This window comes from Oikopleura dioica, chromosome 1 (assembly GCF_907165135.1).
Source record: "Oikopleura dioica chromosome 1, OKI2018_I68_1.0, whole genome shotgun sequence".
NCBI lineage: Eukaryota > Metazoa > Chordata > Appendicularia > Copelata > Oikopleuridae > Oikopleura > Oikopleura dioica.
In genome coordinates this window covers 2,725,661-2,749,851 of record NC_137291.1, presented here as the reverse complement: position 1 = coordinate 2,749,851, position 24,191 = coordinate 2,725,661, and the positions used below count along the sequence as shown (strand labels likewise).

Genomic DNA, 24,191 nt, shown 5'->3' with positions numbered 1-24,191 from the left:
TTATTCTTATCATCCTCTGACTAGTCAAGTGTATCAAATCTTAATATTATAATATTGATTATATAATCATTCCTGTTATTTCATCTTTCTCATCCCCTTCGGAGTTCTGCATCCTGAGCTCAAACCCAAATCTTCTCTTCTGATCCTTACTCGTTTCATCAAACGGAAATGCTTCGAAAATCGGCTCTGCCAAGAAGTACGTCACTCCCTTCGCATTCTTTCCCTTGTGCTCCTCCTTCTCGTCCTTCAGACATTCCAGTAAGTACCCCGTCGTATCATCTCCTTCTTGAACTTTTCTCAGAACCGCCCATCGTTTTTTGCCATCGCGATTGAGCTCCTTCAGGGAGAATTTTTCGCTATTTTCGACTGTTGATTTCAGTTTCAGGAGCCAACCTCGCTTATCGCTAGAATCAGGGCTCTAGAAATGGGAAAAGAGAATTGATTTTTATTCAAAAACCATCTGAAAGGATCAGAAAGGATGAAAAAGATTCTAGAGCCCTGGCTTGGATTGATGACTTCATTTTCTTTATCAATATCTGGCTCGTACTGGAGCGGGAAAATATTCGACTGAAGGTCGTTCGGCGGCAACTGCTTGTAACTCCTTCCAAACTGCGCCTCGTGAATTCTAATTACAGTCGAGCTCGGAGCAGCATACTGTTCAATCGCAGACAAAACAACTGGATCAATTTGAGTCGGCTCATAAGCGGGAATTTCTGAAACAGCTGTTCGTTTTTCAGCTTCGCGGATTTCTACGTAAGGTTCTTCGGGGAGCTGAAGAAGATGTTTACAGGCATCGTTTTGTATTTGAAATCTTTTTCCAGCCAAATGGCGCTCGAAATCTATCGGTTCAACTGGGCCAGGATCGTCGAGAAGAGTGTTGATTCTGCTTCGATCGGACATTATTGAGAGACAATCGATACTTTGGGACACATCAGTTCCAGAATACGCTGTTGACTTGCGCTACAAAAAAAATATTACCACGAGAAATTAATGAAAAAAATCAAATTTTCATGAATTTTCTTTCTATAAAAATTGAAATTTTTCGTCTAGAAAAATGACTTTGACAAACCCTAACTCGCAGAATCTCGTCCAACCTCGAAAACTGGCTTTGCTCCTCAAATCTCGAAAATCAAAAATTTCAGGGTCAAATTTAGTAATCGAGTACAAAAGGATTACTACCCGTTTAATGCTATCGGCAGTCCGCGGAGCGTGAAATTGTCCGATCTCCGATCTCCGACGCCATTGGATACAAAAATTTTTTGACCCCTTCCCGACTAAGGCGATCGAAACGAAGCCGCTCGAAATTTAAGGAGATCTTGTCAAGTTGAATCAGTCTTTCTAGCTGCTTTTTAGCGAGTTTTCAAAGAAAAAATCGAAAAATTTAATGGAAAAAATGATTTCTTTTTCTGAAAACATTCATAAAACGGCATAAATTCTTGAGCACCAGGGCACATTCTGAACTGCTCAAAATCGATGCTCGGAAATTGCGCGATGCTCTCTCTGAATCGCTTGTGAAACGCTTTTTCTCTTTTGGAACTTCTTGTTGATGAATTTCTCGAAAAAACACTCCCGGAAATTTGCTCCTCCCCCATTTTGGAAAAGGAAAATCTGAATTACCGGAGGAATGACCGGCAAGGGGCCGAAGTTAACAGTCGAGGTGGAGTAGCTCCGCCCGATCGGGACATTCCACAGCTGATGGTGGATTAGACTCCGATTGGAACCGCTGTTGAATTGAAATCTATCAAGTTTTTTCAAATGAAATGCAAGTTCCATCGATTTCGAATTTTCTCTGTCCAATTTGATACTTTTATCATTTTCATTTTTTCTCTTTTTCCCTAATTTAGGGCTGAGCGCTAGAATTTTTGAAGAAAAAGAATTCGGCATATTTTTTTGCGTTGAAAAGAAATGACTTGGAAAAAAAAAAGTCAAATTTAGAATTCAATAAAGAACAAAAACTCAAGGAGCAGAGTCAGGCTTAGCCTTTTGGTGTCACTTATTAATTAAGCAGTCCGAGTGTCACAAGGGGAGAGGGAGCATTTAGGCACACAGGAACAAGAGAGACAGATCACGTGTTAAAATTGCGACCAGTAGGATTAGGGAATCAAACTGTTGCCCAAGAGGGCTTATCATAAACAAATTTTTGAGAGATGAGTCGTCATTGTGAAAAATCATTAAATCATTACTGAAATTTGCTTTCACGAAGGTAGAAGGGTAAGGTGGTCCTTTTGTATCTAGTTCAATTCGTTATGAATGAAAATTGTCTGATCGAAGTGAATAAAAACCATTTTATGATCCCTTAAGAATCACTCTAGAAAAAAATCCTTAATCGAGTTTTTGGCCATCATCCTAATGAGGTCAATCAATCAACACGAGATCAAAGTTCAAATGGCAAACTCCATTTGAAATCAATAAATTAGCAACCTCAATAATCACTCTAAGAAGAACAATCATTTTGAAGAGCAAAAGAACCACTTAGAAAATACCATCAGAGGAGTATCAGAGGATATAATGGGCTTATGACGTTTGAGTACTTTTCAGCTTTCCCAGGGTGCTCAGAATTTACGACTTTCATGTATTTTTGCCCTGATAATCAGTTTTTGAATGAAAAAATTTCAAGTAGCTCGAAAATTTTTCGGTTATATAAGATTTGAATTACTTTTATAACTTAGCTTTTACGAGAAAAAAAGGCTTGAAAAAGAAGATTTTAATTAAAAAAAGAATAAGAAATTTCAATAAAAGAAGAAAAATTAATCTTACCTGATTTTTTGGTCGATAATTTTCAGAAATAATTCTTATTTAAAATCTCTTGTTCTTCTGAAATTCTTCTGAGTACTTTTCTTTTCTTCCAAAAACTGTTCTTTTGTCTACTCTGCTGCTACTCTCTGATATTTATTTCCCGTCGTTTTGTTTTCCCCAGACAAAGGAGAGATGGCCCGCCCGGGATTTTTATCAAGTCTTCCTTATCTTCTCTTTTGAATAATGAATAATCAAATAGTCGATCAGGATGATTTTACTCTTTCCTCTCTCGGGAGAAAATAAAAAAAGGGGTTCAAGTTGAGCGGACTAGCGGGCACACAGACACAGACAGACACGTTCCAGCAGGCACTCAATAAGCGGGAAATCGACTGCCTACGCTTTTCAACCTTTTTTTGAAGTTCACCCGGTCGATACAAAAAAGGGATGATTGTTTGGGAAATTTCGCGGTTTTTCAGAGGAGAAACTTTTACGCGATGTTTTGAATAATTTTGGAAGAAAGCCAAAATGATGGATGAATATGCCCCGCGGGAAAGTTCCACAGCTTTTTCAGAAGTTCCGAATCGAGGAAAAATTTTCGCCGAGAAAGTTTATTTTAATTTTGAGAACATTTGTCAGGACTTATTTTTTAGTCAGAGAAGATTTGTTTGATTCAGATACTTCCTCGATTTTGTGGATCAATAAAAGCTACAGACTGCCTTACTGGCGGCTGGATTCTTAGTTCTTCTGATGGCATTTCTTCTTGAAAACTACTTTGCTGATTTGGCATCGTTTGGGGGGTCGCTCTTCTCGACGGAATATCATTTACGTATTGATTGCATTGATGGTTTTTGCCGATCTGAAATCATGAAGCATGCATCGGAAAAAAATACTTACTGTTGTGAAATCTGGATGGTAGCTGCAGCCATTCCAAGTGTTTGGTCCATTCAACGAATCTCGACCTGCCAGTGGAGGAATCGGCCCAAAATTACGTTCTTGGGCAAAATGTTGCCCGATTCTTGCCTGGTGCTTGATGGATCGGATTTTTCTTCGGCAGAAATGACTGCAGGCGGAGATGAAATCGGCGACTAGAAACATGACATCGGAAATACTAGTTTTTTTACCTGTAAGGCACATTGAAATAAGGCAGGTGATGTTCATGTAAAACAAAGAGATTTTCTTCTCTGATGGCTTTGAAAATAGTTTTCAACAAAGAAAGAAGAGGGACTGTACCTTATTGACGTAGCAGAGAATATTTTCATTCTTGTTGCACCATTGTCTGACATAAACATCATTGACAGGGCAGTAAAAAGTCGCTGGAACATCAAAAAGTCCAGCGAAAACGGACTGATGATCAGCTCCATGTCGACCAATATTATTCATGTTCACCTGAAATTTGCAAAAAAATGACCAAAAAGTCGTTCTACCTGGATCATCATCGAAAACGCAAAGAAGGAAATCTCGACGCACATTCTGCAAATCAGATGGACCAAAAAAGCAAATCGAATTTTTGGGCTCCAGACGACTTCCACAACCTTCTTTCCCATCACCCTCAGTTTTCGTTTTTCACTTCTTGCTTTCATCACTTCATGATTCGTTCTTCGTGAGGCCTCGGATACAGTCACGTCATCTTCAATTGTATGATCGGAGCCAACAACTGTCGATTTTTCTTCTAGCTTTCTTCTTGTTACATCTCAAATCGAGATCGTAATGAACAATCGAGGGGGAGGGCCTTAATCTTACCTAACCGCCGTTTTCCATCTTCGAGGTAAATATAACTCGTGAACAAAAAACTTGGAAAAAGAGCCGCAATCTTACGAATGATTCAAAAACGTGCCCTGAAATCAAGGAAGAAAACGAAATTTTGAATCACTTTCCAATTGAATCTGCCAAAGTTTGTCCAGTCCAATCGGCATGAAATTATTATAACAAGCATTATCGCACCCAAACAGAACTGTATCGCATCTGAACTCGCCAGAAGCGCCTGTCCAAATTGCCGGACCAATTAAAGCCGCCATTCCTAGTCGAAAACCGCATGTCAACGCGTACCACAAGATACCAAGACGAGTACTGTACAAAATCGCTAGAAAACTGTCCCGGAAACTGTCTTTGTCTCAAAATAACAACCTGTATTAGAGTACTCAATCAGCGTTTCCGCAAGAGCCAGCCCCATCTTCGACTTTCTCTAAGGCAGAAAAAACGCCTGCCATGGCGAAAAAAAGCATGAACAAAAATGGTAGATTAGCGCCTCAAGTGCAATGCAGAAAATTGCTTGACCTTGGTCATCTGCCCCGAAGTGGGTGGTTAAAAATTTTCCAATATTTTCTTCTGAAGAAATGTGAATCATATTTCGAATGTTTTCCGTAACAATTCGACTAAAATCTTGATTTTTGGCTAAATCAATAGTAAGTAAAAGTCATTTTCATCACTTTTATCGAAAATTTAGGCATTTTGACTTGAATTAAAATGACTATCTAGTCGAAAATGCCTGAATATTCGATGAACGTGATGAAAATGACTTTTACTTACTAACGATTTAGCCAAAAATCAAGATTATAGTCGAATTTAATTCATAGATGATCCATTTTTCAGAAAATAGCTCATCATCTATCACAGGTCCCGAAGGGATGAATAATGGTCCGATAATGTTTTAGGTGCGTGAATTGGCTCGAAAGTGGCGCGCTCGACCAATCAGCAGCGGCGACGACTCGCGACGCCAAGGCAAAGAAAAAAAATCGCGCTCGGGAGCTCGAGGAAAAAAAAAGAGAAAAAATCAGAATCGGGAAAGAACTCTGAAAATCCGAAAAGACAGAGAAAAATGCCGATTTTCTGTGACTTTTCAGAAGTCGAACATTGCTGCGTCCCAAGCAGGGAGAGCGAACTTCATCCGCGAAAAGTGAAGCTTGCTGGAGTTTCGCGAAGACGATTTTATCGGAGTACTGTAAGTCCATTTCTGAAGTTGTAATAATTACTTTCAAAGTTTTTTCGTGAAGAAAGCTTTTCTTATTCCCGACTTTTTACATAAAATTCGCATTTTTGAGACTTGAAAGCAGAAATGTTTTTTTAGAGAAATATTCGAATTTTGCATTCTTTCAAAATAAAGGTGCGAATAACAAATTCGTCCTTTGTTGAACCTTTTAGGCTGATTAAGGATCACGCGTGTGTTAATCTCATTTGTGACGCCGATACCAGGAACATGGGCCCATGCCAGTCATTGATTTTTTTGTTATTTTGACATGTTTCGGCTTATTTTCGAAACGGTCAAGAACGGGTTTTTCTGGTTCTAACCGGCTGTCGTCGGTGACGCCCATTTTTCGTTGAGATATTTATCTGCTTATTTGCTGAAATTTGAGTTTATTTCTGACGGCGCGTTTTTATATGATTTTTCGACTTATTCTGGGCTCGGCGACCTGTGTAAAAGACCTGAGTCAAGATTCTAGCGAAGCCGCTATTTTTATGAAAGCTGTTTCCTGTCCCTGACTCAGGTTTCTTATACAACACGTCTGCAACAAATAGATATCAGATTTGTCAATTTTAATCAATATTTAAAATCTAAACTTGTCTTCTTTTTCCTTCTTCAACATCATCCGTTTTTCAGAAAGGTCTTTTTCCAACAAGGTATTGTTAATAACGGATTGGTTTATTATTGATGCCCGGCCATCAAAAATTGCATAATTCTGGTGTTGAGCAATACAACCAGTTCGCGTGATCGCGGTTTGATTTTATGAGTTTGACTTTTATGAGTCGAACTCAGTGGAACTTGTAAAATAACCACTTTTGCAAGGAGGCCTCCTAAAAAGACCTTCTGGCTCAAGCCTGCGAGGAAAACCTGACTCTAATATTCTTGAGCTTAAAAATATGGGCGTTTACGGGGTCATTTGACAGGGAAACGTAAAATGCGTTGTTATTTAAATATATTCATAAAATAATCGCAACTCAGAGTGCAAATATATCGTGATTTTGTAAAGGAGAAAATATTGCTGAGCGGAAATGACGGAACCGCAGCTATGTTTTCAGAAGGAGAGGTCTTTTTTGATGGAGATTTCCGTATTTCTTGATTGAATTATCGAAATTCAACGATTGAGTACTCTCAAAGCCATTTATTGGTGAATGCTTTTCTTTCTGATTGCACCGAATTGACTTGGTCGATGATTTATTTCATTATTTCGCTTATTTTTCTGTTTTATTTTAAATTGCGTTTTAGCTCTTCCCGTCACAACTGATTTACTGCGTCTACCGTGGCCTCCTCGCTGCGTACTTTGTCGCCTGGTTTATTGTCCAGATTGTTTCCAAGGCTTTGGAAGGTAATAAAATCACCAAATGAGTATATACCCATTTACCGTTTTTATCACTAGGAGAGCAGCCTAAGCACTTCATCTACCTGACTACATGGGCGGAAACTGCGCTGAATCTTCACCTTATCGCCTCGTTTCTCACTTGTCTCTATGGATACCTCAATGGTTCGTTTTCTTATCGCGTCTAGAAATCTTTCTGAACCTTGATAACCCCCTGGCAACTTTGCTGGCAACCTGAGTCAGGCTATGAAACTATGAGGCCCTGACTCAGGTTGTACCTCCTCCCAAAACCGATCTCGGAGCAGGGTTCCCTGTTAGTGACTGATTGTAACACTCTTTTTTCCCTAGAAACAATCGACACAAGCGACAATCCCTCTTCTACCTCGTCTGAAATCGACCTCGGCAACGAAAAGTCCAACGACAAGCTCCTCTCCGCGACTGGCCGGGCCGGTCAGATCTACTCCACCGAGCAGGACGAGCTTCTTTGGTTCCACAAACTCAGCTGGGTCCTTTATACCTTCGCGATTGACGTCGGCTTGTCTGTAACGATTTCCTTTTGGGCGTTGCTGAGGACTGAATTTGATGCTTTTTCCTGGCATTGCCATTTAGGAACCGAGTTTTATCTCATATTTCATAGAATTTCGAAGCTGTAGACGGCAATCTGTGAAGTAACCCTGACTCAGGTTTCTACACAGGTTGCTGATCTCAATTTTGAAGATTTAGGGGGAACGTTTTTGTTCGAAACTCGTTGAAAGTAAATTCTGTAGGAATAATTCTCGACCTGGTCGTATCAGATGTGCCTATCCGACTTCTTCATTTCACCTGGACCTGGATATTCGGCCTTTCGTATATCCTCATGACCTGGCTTCTTCACAAGTACTCCTCTCTTCCGTACATTTACGAGGGAGTACTTGATTGGGGCGACTGTAAGTTCTTCACTCAAACTCTTCGATAACCCCTCTTTAGACCGAATGATAACATGTTTCGTCGTCTTTGGCGTCTGTTTCGTCCTCGTCCCGGGCTGCCACACCATCGCACATTGGTTCCAGCGCGGGCGAAATGGAATTTTGCGGAGGCGGTATCAGAAGCTCACAGATTCATCTCAAGATGTCTCCGAATCGGACGGATTCGGAAACACTCCCCTCAAGGACCTCGATCTTGAGGAGGGGCCCAAGATCGTTGGGCCTCCAAGGAATGGATTTTGACTATTTTAGATTGTTTTTACTCTTTTGGAAGTCATTTTATATGAAAGAAAAGTCATCGAAATCCTCAAAAAGCGCTCGATCTCCCGCGAAAAAGCAGCGTGGCCGGACAATCTCCGGCAACTACGCGAAGCTTGAGAATCTGCCATGCTCTGATGACATGTAGCTGCGTGAAAACAACATCCTCTTCATTCAACCCGGTTCTCTATACTCCCCCCATGTAATTTAGAACAAATTACTAAATGTATTCCAAAACAAAATACTTCTTTTTTGATTCACAAGGTAGCCAATTAAAGCAACGAAATTAAAGAGATAAACTAGAATTTTGCCAAGTCGTATTTCACACGCTCCAATTTCGCGAAAAACATCTTCAACCTTTTTATCTTTCAAAGTTCAAAGAAATTATTTAAAAAGGCTTCAAAAGATCATCCTTTTCTCACCCTGCTTGCATGACTTTCTAGCGCTTTCGAGCTCTAGAAATGAAGGAAATTTCAATCCACTCTTGTAGGGTTTTTCTTTTTCGTCGTGTTCTATCTGTTCAACCACCCTTACTCCTCCTGTAACCCCCTTTGTTGTTCAAAATTTTCTTTCTTACTCCAAATTCAATGTTCACAGTCCTGTTTTTGTTCTTTCCTGACGAGAAAAGCTTCATTCCTTCAAGGAAAAGGGTGGAGATCAATCTTTTCTTCTGACAAAAGAACAAGTATTCATTCTTCATATTCCTAGGCTCACTAATTTTAATAAACTTCAACAAGCTCTTCAATTGTCCGCCTCCTTTTCTTTCATTTTCGTTGAAAAAACTGATTGTAAGCAAGAAATACTGACTTTATCGACAAGTTTTATTAATTTTTACAGTTCTAGATTTATCTTTTTCTGAAAGTCGAAAGATCTTCTTACTAAAGCTGCTCTGTCAAAGGATTTTGACCTTGCTCGAACTGGCGATTTCGGCGTAAAATCATCGTTGACTCTATATTTTTCGAAGGACTTGAGCTTTTCTACGAGCGTTTCTCGATTCGAGAGGACGGAGAAGTACAGCAGTTGGTGGGATAATTCGTGGGTTGAGAAATAGATGCCGATGTTGTTCGTTGAATTCACCTAAAATCATATTTTCTTTAGAAAAGGCGGTCCGCCATACTTGGAAGATTTGGGAAATTTTGTCCTTTCGTATCAGCCCGACGAAATTTTCGACATCTCTTTTCGATCGTTTGAGACCAACCGATTTCGTCTTCGTTTTCGTCAGAATAATCATATCGCTCATAAGATGGAAATTGATCCTAGATTTTCCCTTTGAAAGCCTCGATCTTTCAATTGTAATGTCTTGTTCAACTATAAAAAGTGAATTTTATAAAAAGTGACTTTAAAATTGATCAAATGGTCCTTTCTTACCCTGTACTGCGCCCGTTTCCAGCAAAATCCTGTCCGATGAGACCAAGCCCTGAGGAAAGTTCTCGACCGTCGTTGCTAAATTGAGCATGCGTTGACGCCCTTCATCGATTCCTTTTTCTTTATTGAGCCGTTCCAGAATCAGTTTCATTTGATCAAAACTCATCTCCACGATGCTACTGTACTTCGATTCTGCTTTCTCCAATTCCCTGTGGAAATCTTTCAAAAGAAGAAGAACAGAAGGAAGTCGCTGTATTGGCCGGATTAGGAGAGCGTCAAGAGGGCGACCATCTCCCTTCGAATTGGAAATTTGACTAGAAATACGGTTGAACTGGCTCATTTGACGATTTTCTACAATGGCGTTTCTTGATAACGGAAAATTTCATCGATCTTGTGATTGGCCATATAGAGAGCCATATAAGACCTAGTTTCGTAGCTCCACCAATCAAAAGAACGATAGAACAATTTGATATCGAGAAAAGAAACTGTAGAACATCTTTAGCAATCGCTCAAAAAATACCTTGACAAGAAGCTTGAAAACTTCTCATTTGATTGAAGATTCGCCAATTCTTCCGTCTTTCGATCGTACGAGTTCATATACAGAGTGTAGACTTCAACAATCTCCGCGGTATATTTCGAGTACAGAAATTTCTCGAGATCCTCTTCTCCCTTTATTTTCCCCTTTTGAAGAACAGCTTCCATGTCCGTGAGAATTTTTTCGTGCAGCGCTAGAATCGCGGGGAAGTTTTGAAAGATCGTTTTCCACGAGTTTCGCGTCATGAAAGAATCATCGTAGGAGAGGATGTTTTCCATCGGGTCTGCGTAGACTTCTTTGATGACGCGGAGGGATTTCACGAAAGTTTTTTCGGTGGTGAAGATTTCATTCGCGATGCAGAAGGATCTGCCAGAGATGGACTCTTCTTCCTGGACGATTTTTGAGAAGCTCCTGGAGTTCAAGATTATGGTCGGAAAATTACTAGAAAAGGGGGCGGTGGCTCTAATTGAGAAAAAATACGACGATGAATTCCATTTTTTCTTGAATTTGTTTGACCTTCTCACCGAAAGGAGAAATCTGATTGGCTAAAAATTAGATTACAGTTGTCGCATTCTCGTCGATTCAGGCCACTCCCCGAAAATTACCAGAAAGAATCATCAAGGACGAATTTGTTTCGATCCTTTTGCGGAAGCTTCCTCAATTTTCTCTGGTAGGAGATTTTCTTCCTCTCCCATTTACACTCATTTTCATTGTAAAATTTGAGCATTTCTCGCTTTATCCACTACATATCTCTTTTAATATTATCTTTCTTTTATGGCAATGAATGCTTCTCAGAGCTCGAGTCTGGGAAAACGCGTGGCGGAATCGAAAGTTTCAGGATTTTGATCAAGAGCATTCTAATCTCGGCAAACAATGCCTCATCCAGCTGCCAAGGCAGCGAAAAAAATGAAATAAAGGGCGCATAATGGAGAAAACCACAGAATGGCTGTACCTGACTGTATCTGCAATTCGATGAAAAATCATCTGAAAGCTGAATCGTTGAATCGTCTGATATTGAGTGTATTTCGATTTTTCCAAATGATCTTCCAAGTTTTTCTGAAGAACGTCAAAAGCACAGGCCCAAGAAATGATGCCAAGGAGAACACTGAGCCGGCCGATTTGAAAGCTCCTGTCGATGAGATACATTACTCCGGCGAGAATATGCAGCGATACTCCTTCGGGAGCTGTCACGGCGTTTTTCAATTATTCAGAAGGTTTAATCAACTTGAGTTCAATTCGACTTGATTCAATTTTCAATTTCAAAAGAAAATCGGAGCCCGGAAACCTGTAAGAAGGGCCTGAGTCAGGGTCCTACGAAGCTCTTTCAGAACCCTGACTCAGGTTTTCTTTACAGGTCGCCTATCATAGTTAATGTAACAATCCAAAGAAGATTTTGCATCAATAAAAAGCCTTCTGAATCTTGAAAAGAAAACGCAGATTCCTTTTGAATAAGCCTTTTGTTGCGTCCAAATCGCCAAAATCCTGACAACAAAGCCGAACGAGCTTAGACTTGAGCAGAATACGACCAGAAGCGTAAAGACAATTTGAGCGACAGCATCTGATCCAATGTGTGATTGAAAGAGCTTTTGAACTTGGCTGAATCGGATCTTTGTGGTTGACGCGTACAGATTCTCATGGCTCATGTAGGAGGTCATTAAAATTTTTTAATTATAAAAAAACTAGTATCAAAAACGGGCGAAAATTTGAGTATGAAAAAATTTAATCATTATTTTTTCGACAATAATAAAAAATGACCTCTTCCTTTCACTCTTTTGTTTGACCGCCATTTTCTATGTCTCCAGTTCTTTTATCCCTTCTTCTCGCCCTTCTCTTTTGCTCAGTAAATAGGAATACACAAAACACACGACAGTAAAAAAGAAAGGCGCGACTCGTCCTCAAATCTCTGAGTCAGCTTTCAATCATCTCACCAGGCCATTTTCATTAACGCACTTGGAGATTTACAGCAGTGCGCCCATTGATGAAAAAAAAGAGTGCATCGATTTTTCGAAGGGAGTGGAAGATCGAGCAGCTGAGTGGCTACGGGAGATATGAAGGCGTGCGATTGCTTACTCAGCTGGAATCGAGAGGGCAATAAATTGGGCTGATTCGATTGTTTCGCGCGAAAAGTTTTATTCTTGCAAAGCAACTCATATCTTATAAGAATGAGAACTTGATATCAAGTCCGTTCATTTCAGAACAAGATGACCGCACAAAGTCTTGGGAAAAATATTTCAGACAAGAAAATTTAATCTAAATCATAAGTTTTATACGGACAAAAAACGGCTAATTGTCAGGACGCCAGGAAGTCAAGCAGAAAATCTTAGTTTATCCTCGTCTTGACGCGGTAAAAGATATATAACAAATGCAGAGCAGATGTATTTCACAAAGAAAAAATAATGAAAGGGGGTTATCTTATTTTTGTCCTTGTTGTTTTCTTGCAAAATGGAGAATGCGGCAGAGACTCAAGGATTGATGTCGTCGGCGGAAGGATTCGAAGATCTGTTGATTCACCGGTAAAGCCGAAAACGCGAAAGTCTGAGAAAAGCCCGAAATCCGCAAAATCACCGAAATCAGAGAAGAGTCCAAAAACAGCAAAGTCGCCGAAGTCCGAGAAAAGTCCCAAAACAGCCAAAACGCCAAAGTCAGAGAAGAGTCCAAAAACTGCAAAGACACCAAAAACTGGCTCACCAAAATCACCGAAAACGCCAAAGACAAAATCTCCAAAAGCTTCAACTACAACGACTACTACAACTTCCACTATAACTTCTTCTGCAACAACGACAACAGCTTCTTCGACAACAACATCAACATCCTCGACCGCTACGAAAACAACGAAAACTACAACAAGAAAAACAACTTCAACAACAACATCGACTACAACCATAATCACAAGCACAACAACAACAACAACCAGTTCGACTACTAGTACATCAACAACTACTTCGACATCAACGACTACGATAACCACGACAGAGACAAATACAACTTCTACTTCAACAAGCACAACAACGAGTTCAGCCACAACGACAATCACGACTACAACAACTTTGACCACCACTAAAACTACAACAACAAGTGAAGCCTCCACCACATCCATAACAACGACTACAATCAAGACCACAACAACAAGTACCTCTACCAGCACGACGACAACTTCAACAACGACTTTGACTACAACAACGACTCCTTTACCAATTACAAACACAACTCCTAATCCAACCGTTCCGGTCACAACAACAAAGAAGCCCAAACCAACTCACACAACCCACGAACACACAACAAAAGTACGAGTATTTCAATCTCTTACAACCTCCTTATGCCATTTAGACAAATCGTCCATCAACAACACCAGGTCAGCAGCCCCCACAGTGGACTGCAGAAACCGTAGCTGATCTTGAAGATGGAATTCAAGAAAAGTATTCAGCCACAATTACCGTTGAGTACAAAATTCACGAAGGCAGCAATCTTCCTGCAAGTCATTTGCCTGTTTATCAACCAGCTCCTCAAGTAACAGAAACGGATCTCATTTCTAAGTCAAAAGAGAAACTTCAATGAATCAGGGAAGAGAACCGTTTAAAAGATGCCAAAGCCGAGCTAGAAAAATTGCAGTTACGCTGGGAAATGATGCTAGAGCAGTGGGAATCTGCCATGTCAAGAATTCTAGAAATTTCAGCCGACAAACTTCCCGAAGCAACTTCGACTCAACAAACTAAACCAACCGAATCAACAACGGCTACACCAGCAACTACGAAACCCCCACCATATGACACGCCTTATTGCAATTTGCAAATGGAGCTTGACCGCTACTGCTCAAGAATGAGCAGATTCGGCGATGGCGAGTTCAATTGCCCAAGAGCAGAAGGATTTGAGGGACAAATGGTCGCCAGATTCGGACTCAACAAAAGTGGAAAACAAGTAACTTTGAAATTCAGCTAAAATTTCAAAATGAAATTTAGCCTGGTTACAGATGTTATGGTGTTACTGCTCCGATGAATTTAACAAAAGCATGTGTGGATGATTTTGGTGAATCAACGAGCATTGATTGTAGCGATCCGGTTCCTCTTTCAGGAGTTTACTGTAATAGACAAGAGGAAATTGAAGATCTGCTTGAAAAGTGGAAGTACAAACGGCACTTTCAATTCTATCTAGGGCAGGATTTCTTTTTCGCTATCATTCAAGAGCTATGAAAATGAATATTATCCTTTGAAAGACAATTTCTGCCAATCCCTTACTGCAGATTCTTGTCAAAACGTCGCGGGCTACGAGGGCAAAATGCTTGCTCGTTTTGGACCAGGTCCTCCAGGAACCAAAAACAACTGGCGCTGCTATGGCGAGTTCAAAGAAACAAACGAGCAAAAAGCATGTCTTGATGAAAACGGAGAAAAATCCGTCGAAAATTGCTCCGACCCAGACCCTGTTCCTGGGACGTTTTGCTACAATGGACGGCTTCAGGAGATAATCAAGGAGATTCGGGATGGCGCCTGTCCGGAGGTTCTAGAAAAGGCGGCAGTGCAAGAAGTATCGACAACGACCGCATTTACGACTGAAACAGAAGAGATAATTGTAAGACGGTAGATTTTTTCTTAAATTATTGAATTTTTAGGAGACTGATTTTGGGATCTTGATTCGAAAGTAAACAATTATCCAAAAACTTCCTATATTTATTTCGCAAAATAAACTGCATGAGTATTTATCTCTTGATCATGATATTTTATTGCAGAAAAAAATTCAACATAAATCAAACAGAAAAGAGAGAGAAGGCCGCTCATTAATCGAATTTTTCCGTCTTCTTACTTTGTTGACTTTGTTGTTTGCCTGTTCTGCGCTGCAGCGACTCGAACAACAATTTCTTGAAAAAAAACATAGAACAACTTATTGCTTTTAAAGCAATAAAATGCTCTTTATTCTTTTTAGATGTTTCATTTCAAATTTGACACCAATCTAACTCATTTTGTCCATATATCCTTCCTTCCAGCTGGGGTCCAGATTCTTCCTGGCAGCTGAAACGATAATATCTTCATCACAACAAGCATCTGTCTTTAATCTCCCTGATCAGAGTAAAAAAGATCAGAAAGATTCTCCAAAATTTCTTTCGAGAATATTCTCCTTACTCATCAGAAAACATGTTTTCAAATGAAAATATCCAACAATACGGCTGACAAGAGTTCCGGACTCGAGAATCGCTTACCTTGAGTGAACTCACCTCGATCTATTACCCGCTTTCTCGAAGAACATGTCAGAAAAAACACACTCGAAAAAATGCGTCTATCGTTTTTCTTGCGCGCTTGAACAAGAGGGACTTGATATTCCGAGTTGAAACATCTGAGCTAGCCTTTAAAAAAACCGATGAAGAGGACGCTCATGAAAATTTCTTTTTGTAACGATTAAAAATGAAGATGAAGAGAATCAAAATTTTGTGCATATTTTTGGTGGATATCGTTGTTTCCCAAGGTATGATTTTTATGTCGACATTTCAAATTGTAATGGAAATAAAAAAAATCTGCCGAAAAAGCGTCGTTTCCGGAGATTAACACCAATTGCCTCGATTCCTACAATTTCTGATTTGATTGCTTTAGAGAGTAATTACAAATAGGGATCGTTGGAATCATTAAATATAAAAAGGCCAGCTGACTTTTTGAGAATCAATTCGGAAAAGAGGGAAAATGAGTTGACTGTTCATATAAAAATGAACAATGATCTACTTATCCATCAATCCGAGAATTTCTGTCATTTTAAAATCTGCTTTTTTAATCGACATATACCTGTACTTTTATTTAAAATGAGATTTGTACTGTAAGGACATCGGTTCAAACAAAGCAACGTCGCGCAATTCTTCATTCGATTCGTAAAAAAAATGAAGAAAAGAAACATTATATTTATCATTTTAATGAACGATTTTGTCTTTACTTATGGTAAGAAGTCATAAAAATTTAGCCTTTTTTATTGAGAAGCGTACATTTCCGTCCATTGGTTTCCCGTGTCTGGCAATTAAAACCGAATAAACTGTTTTTTTTTTTCTTTGAATTCCGACTTGATCTAGACGACCGTTCGCGCACGCCTGAAAACAATTTATAGCTAGGGCCGCTAGATGATCTCATAAACTGCAAAACTATCATAAAAAATCTTCGTTGTCGAATTTTTCGATTCATTGTTTCTCTCTGTCTTTTTTCTTTTTATTCAAGGGCGGCATCATTATAAACAAAATTGCACAAAAATAAAGACAAAGTTGTTGATACGATCTTTCGTTTAGGAGAGAAGCTGAAAGGAGAAATGATCTTCGAAGAAATCAATAACGATACAATTGCGGTTACTTTTTATGAAGCGCAGCAGAATGTACTGGATACTTACAGGTAAGAGTTTTACCATAAGAAAATTTCAAGATTTTTTTTTTTTGATTTTTCGATTTAAATTTCTTTTTATTTGAAATTCAAAATAATGTGTATGATAATTAAAAAATAGAAATTCTTAAATAAGTGAAAAATTTCAATCAGAATTAAAAAATGATAATCCCTTAAAATTTTTCTTGCAACAATTTTTTGAGGATCGTTTGACAATCTTTGACATCAAGACATTTATGTTGTTTAAGACATCGTAATACCGCCAAAATAACAAATGATTGAAATTTTGTCTTCATAGGAAATTATGATACTAAAGATGTTGAACTTCTTTCAAAATCATCATTTAGCCACGCCGAGCATCAATTCAAATCCGACATCTGGCGCGATCCCCGTCTTTTGTTTTCCTACTTCAAGCGCCCTGTAGGAGATGAAACTGAGAAGCTAGTCCTTGCAGCGGATATGTACACCCATTCGCTCGATCTCATCAAAAACTCGCGAAAAAATCCGCGACGGGTTCGGAGGGAAAGAGTTGACGCAACAGGTCTGGTGGTGAAAATCAATAGCGATAACATCCATTTTATTAAGATCAATTGAGCCGTGAGCAGCAGGACGCGTTGGTGGCCTTTACGGGATGTCGAGTCAACGACATTTCGCGAGTTTGCCCGACAGACCTTATGAATACCAAATATCAACAGTAGTCTAAATATAAATCCTTTCCCTCCTTATTTTATTTCAAGAATAACGGGAACCTGCAATAACCAGCGAAACTCCCACTGGGGCGCTTCCAACATGCCCCAGCGACGAGTGCTCCCCTCGATTTACGAAGACAACATTTCCCTCCCCGTCGGAATCGACCCAGCGATACGATACGCCGGCGGAACTCGTTCCGCTGATCAAACTCAAGGGCAACCCCTACCGTTAGTGAGGGCGGTGTCGAATTCTTTGGCGAGAGTTGCAGAGGCAGATGTAATTTCGGACATTCAGTACACGCATTTGCTTACTGTTTGGGGACAGTATATCGATCATGATCTTGGAATAACACCTCAGGAACGTTTCAGAAGAAAAAAATATTTTTCTTTCAAAAAATATGAAACCAAAAAAGTCCAAATCAATCTCCTCTTTCCAAGGCAACACTCGATGCGAAAGTACCTGCGAAAATCTCAATCCCTGTTTTCCGATCCAACTTCCCGCTGGCGACCCAAAACTGCTCCTCGGCCGCCAATGCTTGCCTTTTTTCCGATCTGCTGCGATTTGTGGAACAGGCGCGATCGTTCCGGGTGGCCTTACCTGGCAGCAGCCGCGAGAGCAGGTTAATGCGAATACGGCATTTCTGGACGCTTCGACGGTTTATGGATCGAATTTGAAGACGAAAGAAATGATCCGGGATCCAGAAAGACCTGCGTTTCTGAAAGTCAACGCTCAGTTCAATGATAACGGCCGCGCATACCTTCCTTTTTCCGGCGACAAATGCGTCCAAGAAGTAAACTCAACAGAACCCGACGTTCCTTGCTGGCTCGCTGGAGATGGCAGAGCAGCAGAAGTCATCCCTCTTGCAAGTGTTCATACCATTTGGGTCCGTTGGCATAATTTTCTAGCCGAGAAACTGATCTCGCTTAATCGTCATTGGTCCCAAGAGCAAGTTTATCAAGAAACGCGAAAAATCGTCTCTGCCGTTCATCAAAAAGTGACGTTTTATGACTACTTGCCGAAGATTATCGGACAAACTGCATTCGACGCGATAGGTGTCAATTATCCTGGTTATGACGAGACGATAGACGCGACCGTCTCAAACGTATTCACCACAGCTGCATTCCGATTCGGCCACGCCGCCATCAGATCAACACTCTTTCGACTGAACGAAAATTTTCAAGAACACGAGCAATTCAAAAACATTCCTCTTCACAAAAGTTTCTTCAGCCCTTGGCGAATCGTTCGCGGAGGAGGGTTAGATCCTGTTCTTCGGGGTCTTGTGTTTGGGCAAGCAAAGGCCGTGGCACCAAGATCGGTGATGAATGATGAGTTGAGGGAGAAACTCTTTGAGTTGGAGAACAAGTCGGGATTCGATCTTGCAAGTTTGAACTTGCAGCGAGGAAGAGATCATGGGCTGCCCCTTTATGGCGCTTGGAAACAATTCTGTGAAAGCTATCTATCCACGGCCGCCCCTACCCTTGCCTACTCTGCCAGTACTGCCTTCATCACCGATCCTGACGTCATCAATCGCTTGACCGTCTTATACGGAGACATCGATAACACAGACATTTGGATCGCTGGTCTTCTGGAAGACATTCCAACCGGCTCGCGCGTCGGACCAACTTTTCAATGTCTTCTGATGGAGCAATTTTCGCGATACCGAACTGGCGATCGTTTTTGGTTCGAAAATCCATCGACGTTCTCCGCCGCTCAAACTCAGGCGATCCAAGCAGTGGATATGGGCTTGGTTCTTTGCGAGACGAGTGATATTGGAAGAGTGCCCCCGGATGCGTTTGTTCAAGAACCAACGATATCAACGATGATTCCTTGTGGAGCAAAAGCGACGATGAATTTGGACTTGTGGAGAGAAGATGGAACGAGTGGGAGCTGCGGGGCGCTTCCGCATCCTGAAAATGGATTGTAAGTTTCTTCTATCGATTATGTAAGAAACAGATAATGATGTTATTTTAGCGGTGTTTTCAATGCGCAGCGTCAAGTGGAGTTTTTCTGTAACCCAGGATTTCGATTTCGCGATGGCTCTCGTCAAGGTTCTTGACCTTCTTTTTCTATCAACTTTTAAAACCAACAAAATTCAGGAACTCCATCCACGTGTTTCTCTGGTCGTTGGGATCCACCGACGCCTATGTGCTTGAATATTAATGAGTGTGAAGTTAACAATGGTGAGTTTTTCCTTTTTCATTGAACTTTTATAATTCTGATGAAATGAAATAGTCATTCATCATTTTTGACGGACGAAAGTTCGACTTTAAATTTGAGGTGGCTGTGGAGAATTGAGTTGTAGAGATACACAAGGCAGTTTTGAGTGCTTCGATCCGATGGATAACGGTAAGATACCCTTAATTTTCGCTTTTTTTATTTGAAATTTCAGAAGTAAGGGAAGAAACAGGAGGATTAAACACGCAAACGCGAATTCTCATCATTGGCTCCGTGACTTTAGGATGTCTTGTTTTCATCGGAATATCCGTGATTTTCTGTTATTTGAGAAGAAGACGATTCAAGTAGGGCTAGTGTGACGTGATTTTGATTTATTTTCTTCTTCAGTAAAGTGGTGTCGAAAAGTGAGATTTTGAACAAATCCGAGCCGCCGCAAATAAGCTCTGTTTCTTCTTCAGAAGTTGGGTCGACAACTTCATTACAGAAATCTTCCTTGAAATAAATTCCAAAAGACAATAAAGAAAAACTCCCGTTTTCATATTTTCTAGCGAAGGCTTCGTATTATCAGCCGTCGAGCTTTTTAGAAGCTTAAAAATGAGAGTGTTTATAAAGCGAAGCAAAAAACGGAAGTAATTTTGCATAAAACCGTGATCTCTCGCTTCATTCCATCCTTAGTTTTCCTTAGTTTTCGCTTATATCAAGCAATTGAAATATTTTTGAGACGATGACTTACGTACAAAACGCTATGGCACTCTTGATCAAAGTTTTCAAAAAGCATGCCGGCGATGACCAGGTTTTAGGAAAAGGAGAGCTGAGAAAATTACTTGATGGTAAGCAATATTCTGATATCACATTTTTTTGGAATTCACATATTGCTATACATATCATTTTAGACGAGTATGGAGCATTGCTTGGAAATGCAGTAGATCCTTCTAAATTAGAGAAAATATTCAAAGACTAAGACTCTGATAGCAGCGGACATGTGGACTTTGTTGAGTTTGCCACGATAGTTGCATGCATTACCGTTCTGTGCAACAATTATTTTGTTGGGTGAAGAAGAATAACTCAAGAAAAAGTGCTTTCTTTGAAATCTATAAAATGTAATAAAATAGAAGACTACAAATTTGCCCTCTGAGTGAGGTATCGGGTTGGTGACTAAAATCGACAAGAAATTCAAAATTTTCAATTGTTTGTTATTTTATAGGCTTACTGGACAAATGCGTTCATCTGAGAGGTCAAAAATTTGACCAAATTTTTGGTCATAAATTTCGAATTTTCTATCTTCCTATCCCCTTTTTTATCAACCTTTTCGCTCTAAAAAGGTGTCGTTAAAATCCAGTACGATCTCGTGCTCGCGGGATTTCGCACCCCTTTATTTGGAAAATCACGAAAACACACGAGGGTGTGTGTTTTGTTGATATTGTCTAGCATCATTTCTCCCATCATTCTAGTGCAGAGAATTTTAGCAAGAAAAATGAGAAATTCACTTTTTCGAATTCCCGCGAGATTTTTGAGAAAGACGCCGTTATGGAATCTTCACAAAGAGCAAAATGCTACAATGGCCGAATTTGCTGGTTTTGACATGCCGATGATTTACAAGGTTCTTGCCTTTATCGCCAGATTTGTTTATTTATCGCTGTATTCAGGGAGTGTCGATTCCTCAATCTGTCGAACATACTCGCTCCGTCTGCTCGATTTTCGACGTGTCGCATATGCTCCAGACGCGGTTGACTGGAGAAGCAGCAGTTACCGCCATTGAATCTGTTTGCACTGCTGATGTTGCTGCTATGCCGGATAATTCAGGGTCTTTGGCTCTTTTTACAAATGATCAGGTAAGAATTTTCGATAGAGTTGAAGGTATTGAGACTTCTCTTGAAAGGGAGGAATTTTGGACGATCTGATTGTGAACAAAATTTCAAACAATGAAATCTACATCGTTTCAAATGCTTCTATGGCGGAGCAAGATTTTGCGATTTTGGAGACTGCTGCGGCTTCTTTTGGCTGTCGATTGGAGAAGATTGAGACTGGGCTTATTGCCGTTCAAGGTCCTAAGGTAATATTTCTGCCTTCACGGTTTTAATTGATTAAAATTATTAGTGGTAGTTTGTTAGAGTCAATGCTTACTCTAATTCGTACCTATATACTTATCCGAAGAAAAGTACAATTATTGTTTTCAGGCCGCGGAAATTCTTCAAAAAGGAACTACAACAGATCTCTCCACCCTTTCTTTCATGCAAGGAGCTGATCTTTCCCTCTTTGGAATCGACGGTATTCGCGCAACAAGATGCGGATACACTGGAGAAGATGGCTTCGAGCTTTCGATTCCGGCAGAAGCAGTTGAGAAATTGACGAAAAAACTGATGGAGGATGGAGCGCTTTTGGCAGGACTTGGAGCGAGGGATACATTGAGATTGGAAGCAGGATTGTGTCTTTATGGGAAAGGGTTGAAACTTGATAGAGTACAGAATCTCTAGAATAATAAATGAGGGTGTCACTTACAATTTTTGATGTAACTTACATCATGTAAGAATCAATGTTTTTGAACCCCGAGGAGACCTTATTTTGATGTTACAATATAGGGTAAAATATTCTCAAGCATCATCCCTGTTTCAACCCTCTTTCTAAGAAATGATATCGACGAAACGACGCTTCCACCATCAGCTGTTCTTCTTTTTACCGTCCCGAAATCTCGCAGAGCTCAGGGAAATTTTCCTGGTTGTGCGGAAATCGTGGCGCAGCAAAAGTCAAAGCCAGACGAAAAACGAGTTGGTTTGATTTTTCAAAAGGGAAAACCACCTGCCAGACAAGGAGCAGAGCTTTTCAAAGACGGCGAAAAAATCGGCCGAGTCACTTCTGGTGGCCCAAGTCCTACTCTCGGCCTTAATATTGGAATGGGATACGTCCCGCTCGAATTAGCCAAGCCAGGGACACAACTTCAAGTCAAAGTCAGAAAGAATGTTTTCGAAGCCGAAGTTACCAAAATGCCATTTATCAAATGCAACTACTATACTGCGAAAAAATGAAATAAAACACAGCCGCACATATTTGAGCAAGAAAGTCTACCCAAAATAAGTTTTGTGGGTCAGTATACTAAACCTGTTTTATGCTAAGCCACACTTTCTTATCCCGATTTTACAGTATAAATGCGCCATGATAAATTATCCTCATTACCCTGTTTCTTAATGATGACAGAAATCGGATTCCAGTCAATACCACAACCAGGATATAAAAAGCAATGCATATTCACAAATAAGTGCATAAAAAAGTGTCATTATGAGATTTTTGTTTGTATTTTTCACTTGCCATTTTGCCTATCAGAACGATTTTTATTCGCTTGTCCACCTGACATGAGTTTTTCCTTGCTCAATGTACTGGACTCTTTGTGACTGTAACATATTTATTTCACAGTGGGTAAAACACTGGGCTTTGCTTGAGTGTGTGTTTTGTAGAGAAACTATTGCATGAGTGAGTGATCCTTGCGGATCGTGCACAGAAAGGGCGAGGGAAAACAGCTGACAGGAAGTGAGAACAGTTGATTCTCGGCGGAAACGGCCTTATCTATCTAAGCTCAACGGGAGACCGATTGAGGACATCATGTCACTCACATCACCCACCCCCAGCTTTCTAAGGTTGTGCACAGTTATAAAAGGTTATAAGGTTATACACAAGATTTGACTGGATCTGGTATTGATTGGCATAAGCGGTAGTTAAGGATATCGGATAAGTAATAAAAGTTAGCACTGAAATGTGGAGAGAATATTTGGGGTAGGTCAGAGGACAAAATGACTTATTTTGCGAAAGTCAGATTCTTTGTCTCAAGAATTCTTCCTCCCCCCTTTTCATGACAAAAGGATAGAAAAATCAGCATCTTTAACATCAATTATAAGTTCATCATAGGTTTGGTACGCTTATAGATAAAGCAGGGAAAAATTATCATTATGAATAGGTTAACCTTCATTTACTATTCAAATTAATAAAGCATTTCTTGATAAAAAAATCTAATGATTCCCTAATTACATGGCACTTATATCCGTTGTCCATTTTTATTACCTCGAAAACTCAAAATTCAATTGGCCAAAAAAGGTGAAATTTCAGTGCCGGACATATCAACGGTCTTAGCTTACTAGATCACAAGAAAAAGACAATATTTATAGCCACCCCATGACGCACCCCCATGGCCGTAGCAATAAAATGTCAGGCTTTGATAATGGCTTTGAGGACGAAAATATTTTAGACCTATTTTATCAAGAGCAAGCATCCTAGCGAAGGTTTATCAAAAAGCATACCATAGCACAAGTCCTAAAGAATAGTCAAAAAATTTAACTAAGAACTATAGATGAGAAGAGAAACGCATTTTCGGATCGGTTGAGATGAAGAACAGGACCTGCTCCATGTCGTGTTCGTCGGGGGTCACGCATCCCCTGATCATCTTTGACGAGTCGAGCTGCTGCGCGTACTTGATTTTCTTTCCAAGTCGAAGGGTTTTCTCTTTTTTCAGATTTTTGTTGGTTAGCAAGAAGATCGAATTCGGCTCCGTTGAGATGAAGAACAGGATTAGCGCCGCATCCCGTTCTTGCGGTTTATCATTGACAAGTGAACAACGAGGTTCCCGCGTCCTCTTTACTGCTTGTCGTTGACGTTCTTCATCCGAGTCGAAGGGATCTCTCTTTCCAGGTTATTGTTTTTTCAGTCGGCTCTTCGGGGCGTGGCGGGGCTCTTTACCCGTACAGTCACCAGTGACATGAGTTTTTCCTTGCTCAATGTACTGGACTCTTTGTGACTGTAACATATTTATTTCACAGTGGGTAAAACACTGGGCTTTGCTTGAGTGTGTGTTTTG

At 40.1% G+C, this 24,191-nt stretch overlaps 8 protein-coding genes across 9 annotated transcripts; 5 read left to right on the top strand and 3 right to left on the bottom strand.

Moving 5' to 3' along the window:
* Positions 1–58: 58 nt before the first annotated feature.
* On the bottom strand, positions 59–954 carry LOC145711520 (dedicator of cytokinesis protein 11-like). The gene is made up of 2 exons (XM_081789213.1): positions 517–954; positions 59–418 (listed from the first exon to the last, which is right to left on the bottom strand). Exons 1-2 carry the CDS (start codon positions 898–900, stop codon positions 59–61), a joined length of 744 nt encoding a protein of 247 aa, XP_081645339.1. The 5' UTR covers positions 901–954.
* A 2,426-nt stretch (positions 955–3,380) lies between these two features.
* On the bottom strand, positions 3,381–4,974 carry LOC145708683 (uncharacterized). Its single transcript, XM_081786384.1, has 7 exons — positions 4,861–4,974; positions 4,477–4,816; positions 4,161–4,426; positions 3,967–4,122; positions 3,858–3,924; positions 3,631–3,821; positions 3,381–3,592 (listed from the first exon to the last, which is right to left on the bottom strand). Exons 3-7 carry the CDS (start codon positions 4,314–4,316, stop codon positions 3,407–3,409), a joined length of 756 nt encoding a protein of 251 aa, XP_081642510.1. The 5' UTR covers positions 4,317–4,426; positions 4,477–4,816; positions 4,861–4,974; the 3' UTR covers positions 3,381–3,406.
* Positions 4,975–5,463: 489 nt separating this feature from the next.
* LOC145707316 (protein rolling stone-like) lies at positions 5,464–8,993 on the top strand. The gene is made up of 6 exons (XM_081784834.1): positions 5,464–5,674; positions 6,938–7,037; positions 7,089–7,193; positions 7,377–7,637; positions 7,784–7,954; positions 7,995–8,993. The coding sequence occupies exons 1-6, from the start codon at positions 5,552–5,554 to the stop codon at positions 8,231–8,233; spliced, it is 999 nt and encodes a 332-aa protein (XP_081640960.1). The 5' UTR covers positions 5,464–5,551; the 3' UTR covers positions 8,234–8,993.
* A 58-nt stretch (positions 8,994–9,051) lies between these two features.
* LOC145700066 (protein ECT2-like) lies at positions 9,052–11,412 on the bottom strand. Of its 2 annotated transcripts, none has more exons than XM_081777329.1 (5): positions 11,101–11,412; positions 10,134–10,559; positions 9,617–9,927; positions 9,366–9,556; positions 9,052–9,325 (listed from the first exon to the last, which is right to left on the bottom strand). In XM_081777329.1, the coding sequence occupies exons 1-5, from the start codon at positions 11,292–11,294 to the stop codon at positions 9,080–9,082; spliced, it is 1,368 nt and encodes a 455-aa protein (XP_081633455.1). In that variant the 5' UTR covers positions 11,295–11,412; the 3' UTR covers positions 9,052–9,079. The 2 variants fall into 2 exon arrangements, with proteins under 2 accessions (XP_081633455.1, XP_081633461.1); XM_081777335.1 differs by lacking the exon at positions 11,101–11,412 and adding an exon at positions 10,754–10,973.
* Positions 11,413–12,544: 1,132 nt separating this feature from the next.
* LOC145711519 (uncharacterized) lies at positions 12,545–13,703 on the top strand. Its single transcript, XM_081789212.1, has 2 exons — positions 12,545–13,432; positions 13,476–13,703. The coding sequence occupies exons 1-2, from the start codon at positions 12,545–12,547 to the stop codon at positions 13,701–13,703; spliced, it is 1,116 nt and encodes a 371-aa protein (XP_081645338.1).
* A 69-nt stretch (positions 13,704–13,772) lies between these two features.
* LOC145711518 (uncharacterized) lies at positions 13,773–14,362 on the top strand. The gene is made up of 2 exons (XM_081789211.1): positions 13,773–14,063; positions 14,105–14,362. Exons 1-2 carry the CDS (start codon positions 13,773–13,775, stop codon positions 14,333–14,335), a joined length of 522 nt encoding a protein of 173 aa, XP_081645337.1. The 3' UTR covers positions 14,336–14,362.
* A 1,928-nt stretch (positions 14,363–16,290) lies between these two features.
* LOC145710882 (thyroid peroxidase-like) lies at positions 16,291–19,856 on the top strand. Its single transcript, XM_081788589.1, has 10 exons — positions 16,291–16,498; positions 16,834–17,027; positions 17,072–17,180; positions 17,224–17,531; positions 17,587–19,096; positions 19,148–19,224; positions 19,273–19,356; positions 19,454–19,522; positions 19,566–19,695; positions 19,739–19,856. The coding sequence occupies exons 1-10, from the start codon at positions 16,419–16,421 to the stop codon at positions 19,851–19,853; spliced, it is 2,676 nt and encodes an 891-aa protein (XP_081644715.1). The 5' UTR covers positions 16,291–16,418; the 3' UTR covers positions 19,854–19,856.
* Positions 19,857–20,778: 922 nt separating this feature from the next.
* Positions 20,779–22,409, top strand: LOC145696245 (aminomethyltransferase, mitochondrial-like). Its single transcript, XM_081773249.1, has 5 exons — positions 20,779–20,951; positions 20,998–21,183; positions 21,231–21,404; positions 21,529–21,801; positions 21,991–22,409. The coding sequence occupies exons 1-5, from the start codon at positions 20,826–20,828 to the stop codon at positions 22,372–22,374; spliced, it is 1,143 nt and encodes a 380-aa protein (XP_081629375.1). The 5' UTR covers positions 20,779–20,825; the 3' UTR covers positions 22,375–22,409.
* The last annotated feature ends 1,782 nt before the right edge of the window (positions 22,410–24,191 follow it).

What these genes read in the sequence shown, in the direction of transcription:
- LOC145711520 (XM_081789213.1), bottom strand. Translation starts at nt 900, where the DNA reads ATGTCCGATCGAAGCAGAATCAACACTCTTCTCGACGATCCTGGCCCA. An exon ending in ATATTGATAAAGAAAATGAA is followed by an intron (nt 419 to 516) that starts GTCATCAATCCA and finishes TCCCATTTCTAG; the next exon opens with AGCCCTGATTCTAGCGATAA.
- LOC145708683 (XM_081786384.1), bottom strand. Translation starts at nt 4,316, where the DNA reads ATGAAAGCAAGAAGTGAAAAACGAAAACTGAGGGTGATGGGAAAGAAG. An exon ending in TTCTCTGCTACGTCAATAAG is followed by an intron (nt 3,925 to 3,966) that starts GTACAGTCCCTC and finishes CTATTTTCAAAG; the next exon opens with CCATCAGAGAAGAAAATCTC. An exon ending in ACCATCCAGATTTCACAACA is followed by an intron (nt 3,593 to 3,630) that starts GTAAGTATTTTT and finishes TCATGATTTCAG; the next exon opens with ATCGGCAAAAACCATCAATG.
- LOC145707316 (XM_081784834.1), top strand. Translation starts at nt 5,552, where the DNA reads ATGCCGATTTTCTGTGACTTTTCAGAAGTCGAACATTGCTGCGTCCCA. An exon ending in TGTTTCCAAGGCTTTGGAAG is followed by an intron (nt 7,038 to 7,088) that starts GTAATAAAATCA and finishes TTTTATCACTAG; the next exon opens with GAGAGCAGCCTAAGCACTTC. An exon ending in AGTACTTGATTGGGGCGACT is followed by an intron (nt 7,955 to 7,994) that starts GTAAGTTCTTCA and finishes ACCCCTCTTTAG; the next exon opens with ACCGAATGATAACATGTTTC.
- LOC145700066 (XM_081777329.1), bottom strand. Translation starts at nt 11,294, where the DNA reads ATGTATCTCATCGACAGGAGCTTTCAAATCGGCCGGCTCAGTGTTCTC. An exon ending in TTTTCAAGCTTCTTGTCAAG is followed by an intron (nt 9,928 to 10,133) that starts GTATTTTTTGAG and finishes CCGTATTTCTAG; the next exon opens with TCAAATTTCCAATTCGAAGG. An exon ending in AAATTTCCCAAATCTTCCAA is followed by an intron (nt 9,326 to 9,365) that starts GTATGGCGGACC and finishes ATATGATTTTAG; the next exon opens with GTGAATTCAACGAACAACAT.
- LOC145711519 (XM_081789212.1), top strand. Translation starts at nt 12,545, where the DNA reads ATGAAAGGGGGTTATCTTATTTTTGTCCTTGTTGTTTTCTTGCAAAAT. An exon ending in CCCACGAACACACAACAAAA is followed by an intron (nt 13,433 to 13,475) that starts GTACGAGTATTT and finishes TATGCCATTTAG; the next exon opens with ACAAATCGTCCATCAACAAC.
- LOC145711518 (XM_081789211.1), top strand. Translation starts at nt 13,773, where the DNA reads ATGCTAGAGCAGTGGGAATCTGCCATGTCAAGAATTCTAGAAATTTCA. An exon ending in TCAACAAAAGTGGAAAACAA is followed by an intron (nt 14,064 to 14,104) that starts GTAACTTTGAAA and finishes AATGAAATTTAG; the next exon opens with CCTGGTTACAGATGTTATGG.
- LOC145710882 (XM_081788589.1), top strand. Translation starts at nt 16,419, where the DNA reads ATGATCTTCGAAGAAATCAATAACGATACAATTGCGGTTACTTTTTAT. An exon ending in TCGCGATGGCTCTCGTCAAG is followed by an intron (nt 19,225 to 19,272) that starts GTTCTTGACCTT and finishes AACAAAATTCAG; the next exon opens with GAACTCCATCCACGTGTTTC. An exon ending in TGAGTGTGAAGTTAACAATG is followed by an intron (nt 19,357 to 19,453) that starts GTGAGTTTTTCC and finishes TTTAAATTTGAG; the next exon opens with GTGGCTGTGGAGAATTGAGT.
- LOC145696245 (XM_081773249.1), top strand. Translation starts at nt 20,826, where the DNA reads ATGAGAAATTCACTTTTTCGAATTCCCGCGAGATTTTTGAGAAAGACG. An exon ending in CTCTTTTTACAAATGATCAG is followed by an intron (nt 21,184 to 21,230) that starts GTAAGAATTTTC and finishes TTCTCTTGAAAG; the next exon opens with GGAGGAATTTTGGACGATCT. An exon ending in TTGCCGTTCAAGGTCCTAAG is followed by an intron (nt 21,405 to 21,528) that starts GTAATATTTCTG and finishes TATTGTTTTCAG; the next exon opens with GCCGCGGAAATTCTTCAAAA.